The following is a 15,678-nucleotide window of genomic DNA, read 5'->3' as shown; positions in this document are numbered from 1 at the left end:
CAGACCCCCTGCCCGCGGCACCGCTATGTACATAAGGCCAAGTGTAAATACTTGAATGCACTTAATACAGAATTAAAAAAACGGTCTTTACACAACACGGCACGGGGCCCGGGGCCGCCCGGCCCCACACGCAGACAGCACGACGGCACCGCACGCACGACGCACACCCAGTGCCCCCCTGGCCCCCCGCCATGGGGCTGTGGGACCCCCGGGGCCGGGCTGAGCCCCGCCGCCGCAGCGCTGGGGGGACCCCATCTGCCATGGGGCACGGGCATCCCTCTCTCGCAAGGGGGCTGGGCAGCCCTCCCCATGGGCTGCGGGACAGCGGGGGCCCAGGGGCCGGCCAGGGCCCCCCCCACCCCATGGCGGTGGTCCCCCGGGAGCGGGGTTGGGCCCCCCGCCGTGCTCAGCACTCGGCCTCGGAGACGGCAAAGAGGGCACCGTCCTGCTTGCCCACCTCGGCCACGGCGGCGGCCAGCTGCGAGAGGTTGCCGTTGGGGAAGTGCCGCGCTTCCCACAGGTTGAGGATCATGGCCGTGGGGCTGGGCTTCGAGGCGAAGAAGCTGAGATGGCTGGGGGGGGACAGAGGGACCACGTCAGGGCACAGGGGTGGCTCCGCACCCCAGGACCAGCCCCGTGCCCGCCTCACCTTGGGCACCATCCTGCTCCCAGGGTCCCACAGCATTCCAGCATCCATCCATAGGTGCAGGATGAGGCCAGAAGCCCCCCATCCCCATCCACCATGCCACCCCATCCCCAATGCTGTCCCCATCCCAGGCCACCTGTCAAGGTTGAGCTTCTGGGCCAGCGTCCTCCAGTCAGCTCCCCGGGTGCCCGGCGGGTCCAGGCTGCTGATGATCTTCTGGCGGATGAGGAAGGGGATCTTGAAGGCACTGGGGCCCACCAGGGCTGGGGCGCCCACCTCGCTGTCAGGGACCAGCCAGTCCGAAAACCTCGTGTCCTAGGGGAGAGCACCGGGGGGAGATAGAGAAGATATAAACCCATCCCAGGGTCACCCCTGGGACCCCCCCAGCCCTGCCCTCACCTTGGCAATGTTGAAGTTGACGGTGAAGCTCTGCCCGTCGCCCTCCACCTGCCAGACCCAGATCTTGCAGGCCAGCTCGCAGGTGCTGGGGCTCAGGCGCTCCAGGGTGAAGGTGCAGTGCAGGAACGGCTGCAGCCCACTCCAGATGTGGTAGAAGGGGATCTCCTGCGGCAGGGTGATGGTGGTGGGGGGTCAGGGTGGCAGGGTCAACCCCCATCCCCATCCCCACTCACTGGCCGGGCTCCTCACCTGGTAACTGGCAAGGAGCTTGCTCTTCCAGAGGGAGCTGGGCATGTCGTGGATGGAGAGGCGCAAGTTGTGGTAGCTGTCCTTGAAGTGCAGCACCCGGGGGGTTCCAATCAGCTGCCCCCCCAGCTGCTTCTCCAGCTGGATCACCTCCTGCCAGCACAGGCAGCGATCAGGCAGGAGCTGCTGCACCCTGGGAGCCCAGCCCTGCCTGCAAGGCCCTCACCCTGAGCTGGGATGGGGGGGGTGCTGCATGGGGACCCCCGGTACCTTGAGGACATCCTGGGTGTCACTGAGGCAGTAGACGCGGATGTTGTACTCGAGCGAGGGGCAGGCAGCCGGTGCGAACAGGACCAGCTTGAGGCGCTTGGAAGCTGCCATGCTGAGGGACTCCCCGACCAGGGCGAAGCGCCCCAGCTGCTCCGTGAAGATGTAGCAAGCCTGCGCTTCCAGCTGGCAGTAGTAGAGCTCTGTGCACGGCTCGGCACCCAGCTGCAGCACGTCCTGCGACACCCAGGCAGAGATGCACCCTGCACACAGGCATCCCCCCCTCCTCGGTGACCCGAGGGGTTGTCGACCCCCTCAAGCCCCACGGCAGGCGCTCACCTCCCACGTGCCCTCGCACGACTGCTTCTTCAGCCGGATGCTCCAGTTCTCAGCGCTGGCCTCCACGCAGTGCCCCATGGCCAGGATGGCGGGGCGGGTGAGGAGGACCCCCGGGGGCCGCAGCTGACGATGGGGCTCAGCAGCGTCTGGCAGCCGGCCAGGGGCAGCCTGAGGCAGCAATGGGGGCAGCTGAGCGGAGCCAGCCCCCCCCCCGGCAGCCCCGTGCCCCGGCAGCCCCGGCCACGGCACCTACCTCACCTCCTCCTGCTTGTGCAGGGTCAGGTAGACCTCGTAGATCTTCCCCCGTGGAATGGCATCAGGTGGGATGAGCAGGCTGATCCCTGGGTGGGGGGGGTGCAGGCGGGGGGGGGGGGGGGGGGGGGGGGGGGTGCGGGGGGAGCCCCATGGGGATGCACCCGCACCAGGCGATGCTCCGGCACCCCGCGCCCACCCCGACGTACCTGTGTTGGGGATCATGAGCCGCCCCCCCAAGAAGTTGAAGGTGCCGTAGGCCATGTTGGTGGTGCCGCGGGGGCAGGGAGCGAAAGTAGCTCTGGGTGGAGAGCCGGGCCACGAAGTCGGCGCCCTCAGCGGCGGGCGAGCTGTGGTGCAGCGTGTGCCGCCCGGCACCCAGCGGGCTCAGCAGGTGCCCGTTGGGCAGCTGGAGCTTGGCGGGGCCGTCCTGGCGCGGGCAGAGCGAGCCCTGGTAGGTCATGGTGGTGGTGCTGAGGTCGGGCTGGATGGTGAGCAGGCTGGGGTTGTCTGCGGCACAGAGCAGGGGGCCGTGGCACCGGGGCACAGCCAGGATAGGGGGTCCCCGCTGGCAACGCGGCAGCACAACCAGCCCCAGGGGACGTGGGGCACATGGCGCTTGCCCCACAGTAAGGACCCTATGGGGCACAGCCACCCCTGGGGGTCCAAAGGGCATCGAGCCTCTGCCCCACGGCACAGACCCTTGACACACAGTCACCCCTGGGACCCCCGGAGCACACAGCACCAACCTTATAGGGACCAGGGACCCCACGGGACACAGCCCCTGCCCAGGGTACCCCAAGGGGCACGTCCACCCCCAGATCCCAAGGGACACCGTGTCCCCGCACAGCTGCACAGCCCCATCCCCGCAGCCCTCGCTCACCGGCCTTGCTGGGCTTGATGCTGACGGGCTGGAAGCCGGCAGTGAGGATGGAGGAGTCGGCCACATCGGCATCCAGGCCCCCCTTCTTGCGGCAGTACACCAGCACCCCCACCAGCAGCAGCAGCACCAGGCACACGGCCACGGCCACCAGCCCCACGTACAGTGCCACGTCCTCTGCGCCGGGGGTGGCTGCACGGGGCAGGGCGTCAGCACCCATGGGCATCCCCCGTGCACCCGTCCCGGGGGTCACCCCCACCGTCCCCACCGCGCTCACCGTGGCTGCAGAGCTCGGATGTGCAGTTGCGGGTGTCCAGCTCGGGGCCACGGCAATCCCGGCCCCCGTTGCGCGGTGCCGGCTCCGAGCACTCCCGGCTCCGCCAGTGCGTGCACTCGGCCCCACACACCGACCACTTGCTCCACTCCGACCAGGCGCCGTCCACTGCGGGCACAGCCGGGGGTCAGCGCCCCGCTGCCATCCCCCTCCCCTGCCCCGGGGCCGGCAGAGACGGACACACGGGGGCAAGAGGACGAGACACCTGGGGGGACAGGGACTGCGATGGGTGCAGGCGCGGGGAGTGCAGCATCGGCACGGCGGGGGGCGGCTGCGGTGCCCCGGGCAGGGCGGGTACCTGGGCAGAGGGTGGTGCAGGCGGTTTTCTGCACGTTTTGGCCCTCACAGAAAGCACCCCCGTTGAGGGGCGTGGGGTTGGTGCAGGTCCGGCTCCGCTTCTGCCAGCCCCGTCCACAGCTGGTGCTGCAGCCTGACCACTGCGTCCATGTCGACCAGCCGCCGTTCACTGGGTGGAGACGGACCCGTCAGCGCCTCGCTGGGATGGGGGACGTGGGGAGGGACAGGACGGGGAGGGCGACACCGGGGCAGCGCGGCGGGGACAGGCGCGGTGGGGCCGTACCATAGACGGTGATGGCGGCGGAGGCGCTGCGGCGACGGGCCACGATGTTTTTGGCCACGCAGGTGTAGTTGGCGGTGTCGGCCAGGCGGGCCTGCCGCAGCACCAGGCTGTGCTCTGGCGTCACGTAGACGTTGGCGTCCAGCGCCGGGTCCACCAGCTCCTCATTGCGCAGCCACTCCACCTGCGGGGCACGGGGACGTCACCAGGTGCCCGGCTGGGCCACCCCCCCTGGGGAGCACCCACGGTGTCCCCGCGGGCAAGGGGCACCCCCAGCCGCATCCTGACCTGCCGGCCCGGCCCACGGGGGCTCACCTCGGCAGGGGGGATGCCCTCGGGAGGGCGGCATGGCAGCACGATGCCCTGCTCGATGGAGACCTCCCTGGCTGTCGGCTCCTGCTCGAAGTTCTTGCGCAGATCTGGGGAGGCGCAGGGGTGACGGGGGGGTGGGGGGCAGCACCCCGCGCCCCATCCGGGCACCCGCAGACACTCACAGGCGATGCGCACGAAGGCTTTCTGGCTCTTGGTGGTGCCGGAGGAGCTCCAGGCCACGCACTGGCACCAGTACTCCTCCAGCCCAAAGATCTTCTCCACTTGCTGGCGGGTGACCTCGATGCGCACCTCCATCACCGGCAGCCCTGCCACCGGCGGGCGGCACGTCAGCACCGGCATGCCGGGAGCGGTCCCCGCAGCCCCAGCCCCATGCACCCCCCCGCCAAGAGCAGCGCACACGGCTCCCCGTGACTAGGGCCGGCGCCGTCCCTCCCACCGGCGCTCACCGGTGCCACGGTCGGTGCTGTGCTGCGTGACATGGTCGCCCTGGTGCACCCACTCGCCATTGCACTTGAAGTAGATCTGGGTGGCAGGGGTGGCGCGGCAGGCCAGGCTCACCGCCTTGTTCTTCACGATGTAGACGTCCTCCGGCTCCAGCTGGAAGTGCGGCAGCAGGTCCGGGGACGCGCCGGACACCGGGTTGGCCACGGTCGCGCTTTGCTGAGCACCTGTGGGGAGACGGGGGGCTCGGCCACCTCCAGCGTGCCTGGGCTGGGCGATCGCCTGTCCTAGCGTGGCCCTGTGCCGGTGGCCCCGTGCCCCGCCGCCACCCCCCCGCCGGCGATGCGGCAGCCCCCTCCCGGCCCTGCCATCCATCAGGGAGAGCAGCCATGCGGTGGCTGCGCCCGCTGAACCCGCGCCGATCCCTCATGTCCGCACTTAGCGCTAATGAAAAGGAAATGTAGTGTGACCAACAAGGGCCATCGCTCACGCCTCCCGGGGCACCCGCCGCCCCCCCTCCCCAGCACGCCGCGAGGCGCCGGCCGGGGGCCGCATCCTGCTCGGCCGCACCCTGGGGTGGCACAGGGATGCAGGGCGAGCGGTGGGGTGCGCACCCCACGCCCCGGTGACGCGGCAGGGTGGCACAGCGATGCGCCCTGTCCCGTGCTGCTGGCGCCTGCCTCGGCGGGCGCAGGCACAGCACACGGGGGCCGGCTGTCCCCAGCGTGGCGAGGGCGGCTCAGGGTTGCACGCGCGTCCCTTGGGGGGGTCGGGCATCCCCCAGCTTTACTTGGGTGCTGCGCACCAGGGCAGGGTCCCCACGGGGACAGCAGTGCTGGGGACGTGGCACAGTCCGGTCCCGTGGTGCCTGCGTCCCCCAGCCTGGCCAAGGCCAGGTGCCCCCACTCCCCCCACCCCACCGGCACCCACTGCGGAAAGAGTTAATAAACCAGGGCCCTAAATAAGCATGTGATTAACAAACGATAAAATAGCGATTGTGTCACTGAATGAAGCTGTAATTGCTGCTGCTAATTGGCTGGTTAGGATTTAATAAGCAATTAAATGGGATGGAATGCGCAGTAATTAAGTGCCTTCGTTTGGCAACCGCCCGCCGCCCCCCACGCACCCACAGGACCCCTGTTGCCCATGCCCACCCCGGCCAGCTCCTGCCTGGCACGGCTGCCTGCGCCACGGGGACGGGGATGCGGGGGACGTGGGTGTCCCTCAGGCCCTGGCTGAGTCCCCCGGGGGGGCTCCGGGCCCCGCTGCTCCCCCCGGCTGGATCAGGCCCCTCCGAGCCGGGGAGCGGGTGCCGAGCGAGCCCACCGCGATGCCCGCCGGGACGGGCAAGGTGCAGCAGCTAATTTACGCGGGGAAGATAAACGGCCACCATAACGCGCCGGTTATTACCCCATCAGCACTTTTACAATGTCGCTGGCAATTAATTTAATTAAAACCCCTGTCGGGGATATACAGGCATTTCATATTTCACTGGTTTAACAACCCCCCCAGCCGCAGCCCGGGGCCAGCCCGGGGGGTCATGGCGCGGACAGACACTGCGGTCCCCGGCGCGGTGCCGTCCCCAGTGCCGGCTGCGGCACAGCTCGCCGCACCGCCCGTGGCTCGCACCGCCAATTTATTTATTAAATACCAGGTTTGCCGCTGCACAGCACCACCGCTACCTCCTGGCATGCCGGGGTGAACACGGGAGCGGTGCTGCAGGGCCGGCCTTTTAATCACACGTGAAATGAGTACGGCGGTCACCGAGCTGTGCGTCTACTCATCACGGCTGAGCGGAGGGGTGCGGGAAGCCCTGGGGCCAGCAGCCATGGGTGAGGGGGGCAGGATGGGCACGGAGCCCCCCCAGCTGCCCACCCAAACGAGGTGTCCGGTGCCTTGCGGGCAGGGTGGGACCACGGGCCACAAACGAAGCTGGGGACGTGCAGTGAGCGGCAGAGCCGGGGGGCTGCCAGGCACCCCACAGAGCCCCCGGGTGGGGGACTGCTTGGCACCACGCTGGGCACCGGCGGGGCTCCGTGCCGTGGTGCAGTCATGGACAAAGCCATGCGGCACGGCCAGGAGGCTGGAGCTGGCTTGGAGCCCCGGCGAGGGAGTGGAGGGGCTGCGATGTGGGCGCCCCATGCACCACGGGCACCCCATGCACTGTGGGCACTGCATGCACAAGGGGCACCCAATGCACCGCGGGCACCCCGTGAACAATGGGCACCTAATGCACTGCGGGCAGCCCGTGCACCCCGTGGCTGTCCAACGCACCGCAGGCACCCCACGCAGCACGGCTATCCCAAACACCACAGGCATCTCACGTACTGTGGGTGCCACACACCCTGCAGGCACCCCATGCCCCACGGGTGCCCCATACCCTGCGGGCACCCCACGCCCCACGGGCACCCTCCCCCTGCAGACGCCCCCGTGCACCGTGGGCACCCCCAGCCCGTGGGCGCGGGTGCAGCGTGGGAGCCCCGTGGGCAGCAGCCCCCCACGTGGCGCCGTGTCGGCTCCCGCACCGCGTCGGCCTCTCCGCTCACCTGCCGCTGCGTCGCCATGGAAACAGGCGAGATGCTTATGTCACCTTGGCAAAGGGAACCGGGGAACTTTGGCGGGGATGGGGGACAGGGACCGGGGGGATGGTGGGGTGCAGCGTCCCGCTCGCCCCCCCAGAACCCCCCCCACCGTGGCAGGGGCACGGCCCTGGCCGGCCGCTGTGTCGGCAGCCAGAGGGGTGATTGGGAGCGCGGTTTGCTACCAGCGCCGATAAATCACGGCCGGCCGGTAAAGCCAGCGCATTAAGCAGGGCTTTATTATCAATTATCCCCCGCCTACACGGGCTAACGAGCGTGCCGGCAGGCCTGGCGAAGGGGCAGGGTGCTGGGGGCTGGGCCGGGGAGCAGGGCTGCGGCCCCCACCGCGGCTTGCAGAGGGGACGGGTGCACCCATCGCTGAGCACCCGCCTTCACCCCAGCACTGCGGGGCGCCCAGCCGCTCCCGGCCCCCTCCCCATGCACAGAGCCCCCCTGCTCCCTGTGTCCCCCAGCCGCTGACACCTGCGGCCCCTCACCACGGCGCCTGGGCCCCCCAGCATCAGAAACACCAGGTATACTAGTGTTACTGGGCAGGGAGAGACCGCAGAGAGCTTCTTTGCCCAGCGCGGGGGTGCCCTGCCAGGACCCACCGCATGCCAGCGGGTGCCACCCCCCCCAAGCCTGGTCCCTCTGCTCCTCAAGGGCCTGATCCTGCACCCGGTGTCCGTGCCACGCTCTCCGGCGGTGCCGAGAGCAGCACGCTGGGCACCTCAGTGCCTGCTGCCAGCAGACGCTGGGAAGGTCAGCGTGTTCTTGGCGAGGAGAGGCTGCCCGCTGGCAGCTGCGGCAGTGCCAGCCCCCAGCACCGGCACACCGGTGTGCGCCCACTCGGCACAGCTGCCCCCGGGAGGGTGCAGGCAGCTGCCTGCAGTGGGAGAGCGCTCCAATGGCACGGGTCTGCCCTAAACGCTGCTGCCCAGCCGGGCCCAGTGCATCGGCCATCCCCGGCAGGGCACCCAGCCAGACCCGGCAGCCCTGCCCCAGCCTCCCTCTGTCCCCGTCCCCTGCCTGCGCCCCTGCCTGGCACTGGCTGCCCTGCAGCGAGGTGGCCACCTCGAAGCCAGCACTTGCCCCCACCGGCTGTGCCCCCCTCCGGGGACCTCCCCACATCCCCGCAGGCTTTGCAGCCAGCGGATTCAATCCCAGCTGGCGCCCCATCCATCGCACCCGCGCCAGGCCTGGCACGCCATTAACATGAAAGATTTCCTCACACTTCACCAGCGCCCGGCCTGCGCCCCGGCAGCAGGTAATTAAAGTAATAATCGCTGCCAATTGCGCTGGCCTAAATGAGTGAAGGGTGGGCGTCAGGGAGGGCAGAAGATGTCCAGCAGTGCCCGGGGGAGCCTGGGGGTGCCAGCCCTGCCTGCCACGCCGTACACAGGGGTTCCCGCCACTGGCACTTTGCTCTCTGCAGGACGCGGAGCTGGCACAATTCGCTGCCATCAAAAAGCTTGTCTGAGGCTTTGAGCTGAGCACCATCCTGCCGGGAGAGACTGGCTCCGAGCCACAGTGAGCCGGTGCTGCCCCTGGGAGACCTCCAGCCAGGGGCCACGGCATCACCCGGCATTGCCCAGCTGCCGATGGTGGCTCCAATGCTCACCTGGAGCATCTGGGCATCGGCAAACGCTCCCCCTGCGCCCACCTTCCCACCCCGTGCAGCCCCCATGGTGATGCCAGCCGGGTGCTGTGCCAGCCCCGGCCAGGCAGGGAGCCAGCAGGGTCGGATGCCAACGTCGGGCAGCGCGGCCCGGCTCCCGGCCAGCCTGGCACGTGGCGAGCACCGGGGACGATGTGACAAAGGGCACAAAGCGCCGACGCGTCCCCTGTGCTCCAGTGGGCACAGTGCCCCCGGGGGGTGCCCCCGCCTGCCCCAGGACCGTGTCCCCAGTTTCCCGGCACGTCTCCACGAGCTGACCGCTGTCCTGGCCCCCCAGGAGTGTGCCCCACGTGTGCCAGCCCCACGGCCACGGGAGAGGCTGGGTGGGGGCGGCGGGGGCCGGAGGGTGCCTGTCTCCTGGCGAGCGCGTGGCAGCGTCTGGGCGCTGATTAAGCGAGTGCTCGTTATGAATGAATTAGTCAGGCGGGTTTGCATGACAATGGAGCTGCCTAATTACGGATTTGAGCTGATAAAGCTCTCCCCATTACATGCAATTAGCATGTGCCAGGGTGGGCAGGGTTCCCGGCGGGCTGTGCCCTTGCCCCACCCCAGCGCCCACCAAGGGGACTGCACGGCCCCATCATGCCCAAACCTGGCCCACGCTGCCCCGTGACTGGGGTCTGGGGACAACAGAGCTGGCAAAGGCAGCCGGGGGTGGCAGCCCCTCCCTAGGGACCACCTCTGCCTGCCTGGGGGCTACCAGCCCTGGCACCCAGTGCTGGGCACCCTTCCCCAGGCACCCACAGAGCCAGTCCCCTCTCAGCCCCATGGCACACACAGAGTCCTGTTCCCTGCCAGACCTGGGCTCCCGCTGAGCCCCACAGCCCCCCCAGACAAAGCGTGCCCACAGGACCCATGCCAAACTGTGACAGCCCCTGTCATCAGCACTGCACAGGGAGAGGGTCCCATCCTGGCCCCGGCTTGGGGGGGGGGGAGGCTCCCCCAGCCCAGCCTGGCACTGGATGGGGGGGCAGGGGGACAGGACTGGCCCAGCCCGAAGTGCCAGGGCTGTCGCTGGGGTCCTGAGCCCGGGGAGCCAAGCGACTTTCCTGGCTCTCCTTTAACTGACAGCAAAGAGCAAATGCTCCCGCTGAGCCCTGGCCCCGCCAGGAGGAGCATCAAGGTCACCCTCAGCCCCGTGTCCCCGCCAGAGTGGCGGGGGGAGCTGGGTGGAGGGCTGGGGAAGGCCCCTCCAGCCATGCAACAGTCCCAGGTGCCAGGGTCTGGCCCCACATCTTCTCCCTCTCCCACTCATGGGTAGTACGTGGCTGTGACGGCAGCCCTGGCACCCCATAAACCTGCAGCAGCAAGGGCTGGCTGGAGGGGGCTGGGACCCCAGACCCCTATCCTGCGGGCAGGAGCCCCAGGCTGGGCAGGGTCTGGGGGGGCCAGGGTGAGCTGTGATCTGCCTGACACCCACCTGGGAGCAGCACCCAAAAAACAGGCAGGCGGCAGGGAGAAGGGGTACTGGGCAACTGGGCCTGACTGGGATGAGGACAGGGTCCCAATTTGCACTCCGTGGAGCAGCCCACCCCAGCCTGCCCGCGGGCGGACGCATGATGCACGGAGCAGCAATGGTGCCGACAGCCGGAACGTTGCTGGCACTGAGGGTGCACCCCTGGGTGCAGGGCAGGGCATGGTGGGACATGCATGGTGCACGGTCCCTGTGCCATCATCCCTCGGGCACCAGCACCAGTGGTCCTGGGCGCTGCTGACCACCCAGGTAGGGCAAGCGCTCAGCCGCACCCACGGCTGTGAGGTGCCCGTGGTGGTGTTGGGGGTGCCCAGCCCCTAGCAGCACTGTCAGCACCCTGGTCCCCTCCCGCAAGCACCTGCCAGGCTCCGCACAGTTTGATGTAGTGCCAGCCCCGCATGGCACCGAGCCAGAACAAACAGCCCTGGGCGGGCTGCGTCTGCCGCGCGCTCGCGCTGACAGCCGGCACGGCAGCTTCCCGGCTGCCCGGCGCGCGCCAGCCCTGCCCACCGGCCTGCCCTCCTGCCTGCCCCACGGAGGCACCGGTGCCCAGCCAGGCGCAGGTTGTGGGGTGCTGATGGGATGCAGCGACCTGGGGTGTCAGGCTGTGGGGCACCAAGTTGTGGGGTGCAGTGGTTGGGGGCTGCCTGCTGGAGCCTGAGGGTCCCCGGCAGCCCGGTGAAGCCGGCGGCACCATGTGGCTCATGCACGGTGAGAGCAGAGCCCGTGGCTGTGGCCAGAGAGCTGGGGCAGGTGCCTGTGTGGGTCACACTCATAGGAGCGAGTGCCAGCCTGGCGGCAGGACGTGCTCTGGGGCCTGGCACCAGTTGCCGCAGGTGCCAGGGGGAAGGGGAATGGCCCATGGCAGCGCTGGGCCAGGGGCAGCTCTGGGGAAGGACCCTGCCCCTGTGCCCTTACCTTGCTGCCAGCGCGACAGTCGAGCTGGGCAGCCCCCGTGCCTCGGGTGCGCACCCTGCGCTGCTGCTCGCGGGTGAGCCCCAGCCCTCGCTGCTGCTCTCGCCCTTCCCCTGCGGGCACCGGCAGCAGAGCAGGCAGCCTGCACCCGGGATGCTCCGCCATGGCTGCAGGCAGGGACCCATTGCCTGGATATCTGGGTTTCCCTGTCCCCAACCCGTGCCTCGGCACCCCTGGGGAAGGGGTGCCCTGCCATGCCATACTGTGCCATGCCATGCCATGCCATGCCAGGCTGGAGCAGCACCCGGTGCGCAGAGGCCCAGCCCTGCCACGTTTGTGCCGAGCGGCGGCCGCGCAGGTGGCTGGGCTCAGTCGCGCCGCGGCCGGCTGTGAGCTGCCTGCCAAGCGAGCGCGGGGACGAGCTCCTGCACCACACTGCCCCGAGCCTGCACTGGCACTGCCAGAACCCCCACACCTCCCGCTGCAGAGCCGGCGTGGGGTGGCCTGGCGCACCCCCTGTCCCGTTGTCTCTCACCTCCATCTGTGGGTCACCAAGGCCCCATGGGTGCTGTGGGGACAGCAGTGCTCCATGACCAGCTGGGGGTCAGTACCCACAGCACCCTGCGTACGGGGTCCCCTGCACCCAAGGGGTGCCCGCCCACCGTGTCACCCACTGCGCCGGCTCTGCAGTGTCCCCCTGCAGACGGGGCCACGCTGGGAGCGCTGGGCGCGGGGTCCCCGGGGTGCACGGCCGGGAAAGACGGGTGCGGGGAGCACGGGGGCTGCACCCCCCTGGGTGCCCGCCTAGCGCACCGAGGCCAGGCTCGGGGACGTCTCCGGTGGCCGGTGGAGGGTCGGCGGGCCGAGCCCCCAGGGCGCAGAGCCCCCCCCCCCCGCCGGACCCCCCGCAGAGTGCACGTCCAGCCCGGCGCAGCTCCCCGCCCCCAGCCCGGTCCTTTGTCTGCAGCCGCCACTTCCAGGCTGCCGTGACACCGGCCAGCCGCCGCCAGCCCCGGGCACCCGCCGCCCGCCCGCCCGCCGCTCCCCCCGGCCCCCCGGCCCGGCGGCCGGTGCCGCTCAGCCCCGGGGGTCCGGCCCAGCCCGCTTACCCACCCGCCGCGTCCTGCGCGGGGGGGGGGGGGGGCAGAGCCGGGGGCAGCCGGGCTCCGGACCGTCCGCGCCTGCAGCAACACCGCATACCCCCCACGCCGCGGCCGCCCCCGCGCACCCCCGTGGGGTGACGGCACCCCTCCAGGCTATACCCCTCTCCACGGTCCCCCGTGTCTCGGCCAGGTGATGGGGACGGCAGGGACCCCCTGCAGCGGGCGGGGATGCTGTGCGTGGGGCAGAGGTGCTGTGCGTGGGGCAGGGACCCCACGCGCGGAGCGGGTCCGCTGCGGACACTCGTGCCCGGGGCTGGCAGGGCCCCGGGGGAGCCGAGCCGTGCCGGCGAGGCGGCGAGCGCCAGCCCCCGCCCAGCGCGGGCAGCGTCCGGGGCTCTGCCGGCTGGGCACGCGTGTGCGGCCACGCGTGGGCGGCGGGCGGCAGTGCCCGTCGTGGGGCAGGGCGCACGCCTCCTGCCCGGGAGCGCACCCGGCGCCCCGCGGAACACCCCCCCCCCCCCCCCCCGGTACCGCACAGCCGAGCGGGGGGGTGGGGGGGCACCCCGCACCGGGAACGGCCCCCGGTCTCCCCCCGCCGCGCCCCGTCCCCGGGAGGGCACCCGGCTCCCCGCAGGACGCCCGCCCGCCGCCGCTCCCCGGGTGACCTTGCCCAGCGCCCGGTGCCGGGTCCCCGCCGCTCCCCCCCCCCCCGCCCCCCATCGCCCGGTGCCCGCGGGGGCGCGCGGTGACTCACCGGCGGCGGCGAGGAGGGCAGCGGCGAGCAGGGCACCGAGCGGCCCCGGCGCGGCGGCGGCGGCGGCGGTGGCGGCGGCGGCGGCGGCGGCGGGGGCCCGGCGGCGGCGCGGCCGCGCACCCATGGCGCGCCCCGCGGAGCGCTGCGCGGCGCGGCGGGGGGCGAGGGAGCAGGGCGGGCCGCGCTCCGCGGCGCCCTCAGCGGGCCATGGCGCCGGCGGCCCCGCCACCGCCACCGCCACCGGCCCCGCCGCTGCTGCCGCCCGCCGCCGCGCCGCTCCGCTCCGCCCGGGCGCCGCCAATGCGGGGCGGCGAGCGCGGACCCGCCCGCGGAAGGGACGGCGCAACAGCTGGGCGCGCCCCCGCCGCCGCCCCCCGCCCCGCGCCCCGCTCCGCACCCCCGGCACCGCGCCCCCCCGCCTGCATCGCCCTCCGCATCCCCCCCGCCGCTCCCCGGCCCGGCGCGGGGGGTCCGCACCCTCCTCCGAGCGCAGCAGCCCCCGGCGCGGCACCCCTGGTTTGCACCCCTCCAGCACGCCCCCCCCCCCCCCGCACCCCCTCTCCCCCCGCCTCGGCGCGGCACCCACCCCGCACCCCGCACCCCGCTCCCCGCTCCCTCCCCTGCTGCCTCCCCGGACCAGGCGATGCCCAGGGGTCCCCCAGCCCATCCTGGCACCCCACGGGTGGCCAGGGGGGACAACCCCAGGAGAAGAGGGTCCTGCCCGCACCCTGCCTGCACCCTCCAGCTGCCGCGGCGCCGACGGGCGAGCGCGGTGTCTCATGCTGCTAAATGTCACAGAAGCGGGGCCACCGTCTTGGCGGGAACGTGTGCCGCCCGTGGGGCCCCACCATCACTGCGCACGGGGAGCTGGTCCCCCACGCTCAGCCAGGCTGGCCGCTCCCAGGGGATTTGGCTCTGCCCTGGCTGCAGGATGCAGCCCCTTCCCTTCCCGCACCGTCCCTGCGCACAGCGGGCGGCACAGGCACCCGTGCCACCCAGCCAAGGTGCCCAGCACGCAGCGCTGCCATCACCGGCAGGCAGATTGCAGCGTGGGCGAGGGGCGAGGGGCGAAGGTGGTGAGGCTGTGTTGGGGTGCCCGAGGTGCTTCCCGAACCCCATGGGAGCCAGCGCCTGCACCAGCGGTGCTGAGCAGCCCCCTGTTCTTAGCAGCAGGGGCTGGGCAGGGGCAGGGGCAGGGCCGGGCAGCAGCTCCCAGCGCCGCGCAGCGATAATTCCATTAGCGGCTCCAACAATTAACAACTGCTCTGACGCCTTCAAGAGCTGAAGCGGGTGTGAAGCCAGCACGGCTCTCCCGGGTGGCACCAGCTGTGCCGCGGCCTGCAGCCGCCCCGATGCAGCACTGGCGGTGCCGGGCAGAGCCGAGGCCACTGCCAGCGCAGCCCCACGGCGAGGCCAGAGCCATCTCCCACCATCACCCCCTTGCTGGGGACCCCCTGTGCCTGCTCCCGTCCCGCCGTGCTGCCCCAGGCAGTGCCGCAAGCCCCGGCACATCCCGCACGAGCACTGGTGGGGGCCAGCTGGCAGAGGAGACCCCCGGCCCGCCGCGGGCAGAGCCCCAGCATGGCGATAACCACCCTCCTTCAGGCTGGCTTGTTATTACTGATGGCATTTGCATGGAAACAGGATGTTTTTACTCCTCACGGCTCCATCTGCTCCTGCTGAAGTCACTGCGCCGCACGTGAGCTCCCAGGGGGCTGCCATGGGAACCAGGGTGAGCTCCCCCGCAGCGCTGGGACCCCCAGCCCGGGCTCCCATGGCAGCCAGACCCCCTGGCCAGGTGCTAGGGCAGGGCAAGGAGGGGATACCTGGTGCGGATGGCACCCATGCTGCCGGGGCGCCCAGTGCTGTGCCCACCCCGGGGCAGTGCCGTGGGGAGGGGGCTCAGGGCCCCTGGCGCGGTGCCAGCCCCATCTGCTCCTTGCGCCGCTCTCCTGGGACGGCTTCCAGCTCCCGCTCCTGGCGCTGCGCTGGTGGTACCAGCAGCAACGCTCTCACCGCCCGGGCGCCCACCACACCCTGCCTGCCCCACCGCCTGCCGGGGGGTGCCAGGGATGCCCGGTCCTCCCCTGGCTTCGCCCAGCTCCCTCGCCATGTGTTCGTGACGCATGATGCCACGCAGGTGCCGTGACGAGGCTGCGCAGCATCGCCCTGCATGTCCCTCCTGCGCTGCAGGACGGCATGGCCGGGCCGTCGGTTTGGAAGCAGCAGGGCGCGCTGATGAGTTAATAGACTCTAATTAATACAGATTGGGGCGATCACTTTCAATTCTGCTCCCTTTCCCTCTTGTCGAGGAGGAGCTGAGGGGGTGGATGAGAGGGATCCTGCTCCACAGCTACTGGAGCCCCAACCCCCACTGCCGCTGGTGCTGTGCCAGCCCGGCCCGTGCCCATGGGGACCCCTGACCACCCACTGGGGTGACATGAGGGGCCACAGTGTGTGG

The 15,678-nt window shown here is 71.0% G+C and overlaps 1 protein-coding gene across 1 annotated transcript; it reads right to left on the bottom strand.

Annotated features, from left to right (window-relative positions):
- Positions 1 to 406: 406 nt before the first annotated feature.
- On the bottom strand, positions 407 to 13,341 carry UNC5A (unc-5 netrin receptor A). The gene is given in 18 exon segments (XM_075715091.1): positions 407 to 572; positions 783 to 961; positions 1,046 to 1,210; positions 1,295 to 1,444; positions 1,562 to 1,795; positions 1,898 to 2,016; positions 2,019 to 2,065; positions 2,151 to 2,238; positions 2,359 to 2,431; positions 2,433 to 2,659; positions 3,033 to 3,221; positions 3,307 to 3,471; positions 3,662 to 3,829; positions 3,944 to 4,124; positions 4,256 to 4,359; positions 4,435 to 4,578; positions 4,720 to 4,941; positions 13,218 to 13,341. Coding segments are annotated over 18 exon segments (2,745 nt in total).
- Between the last annotated feature and the right edge of the window lie 2,337 nt (positions 13,342 to 15,678).

Source organism: Pelecanus crispus, chromosome 8 (genome assembly GCF_030463565.1).
Source record: "Pelecanus crispus isolate bPelCri1 chromosome 8, bPelCri1.pri, whole genome shotgun sequence".
Taxonomy (NCBI): Eukaryota; Metazoa; Chordata; class Aves; order Pelecaniformes; family Pelecanidae; genus Pelecanus; species Pelecanus crispus.
This window is presented reverse-complemented; position numbering and strand designations above follow the sequence as displayed.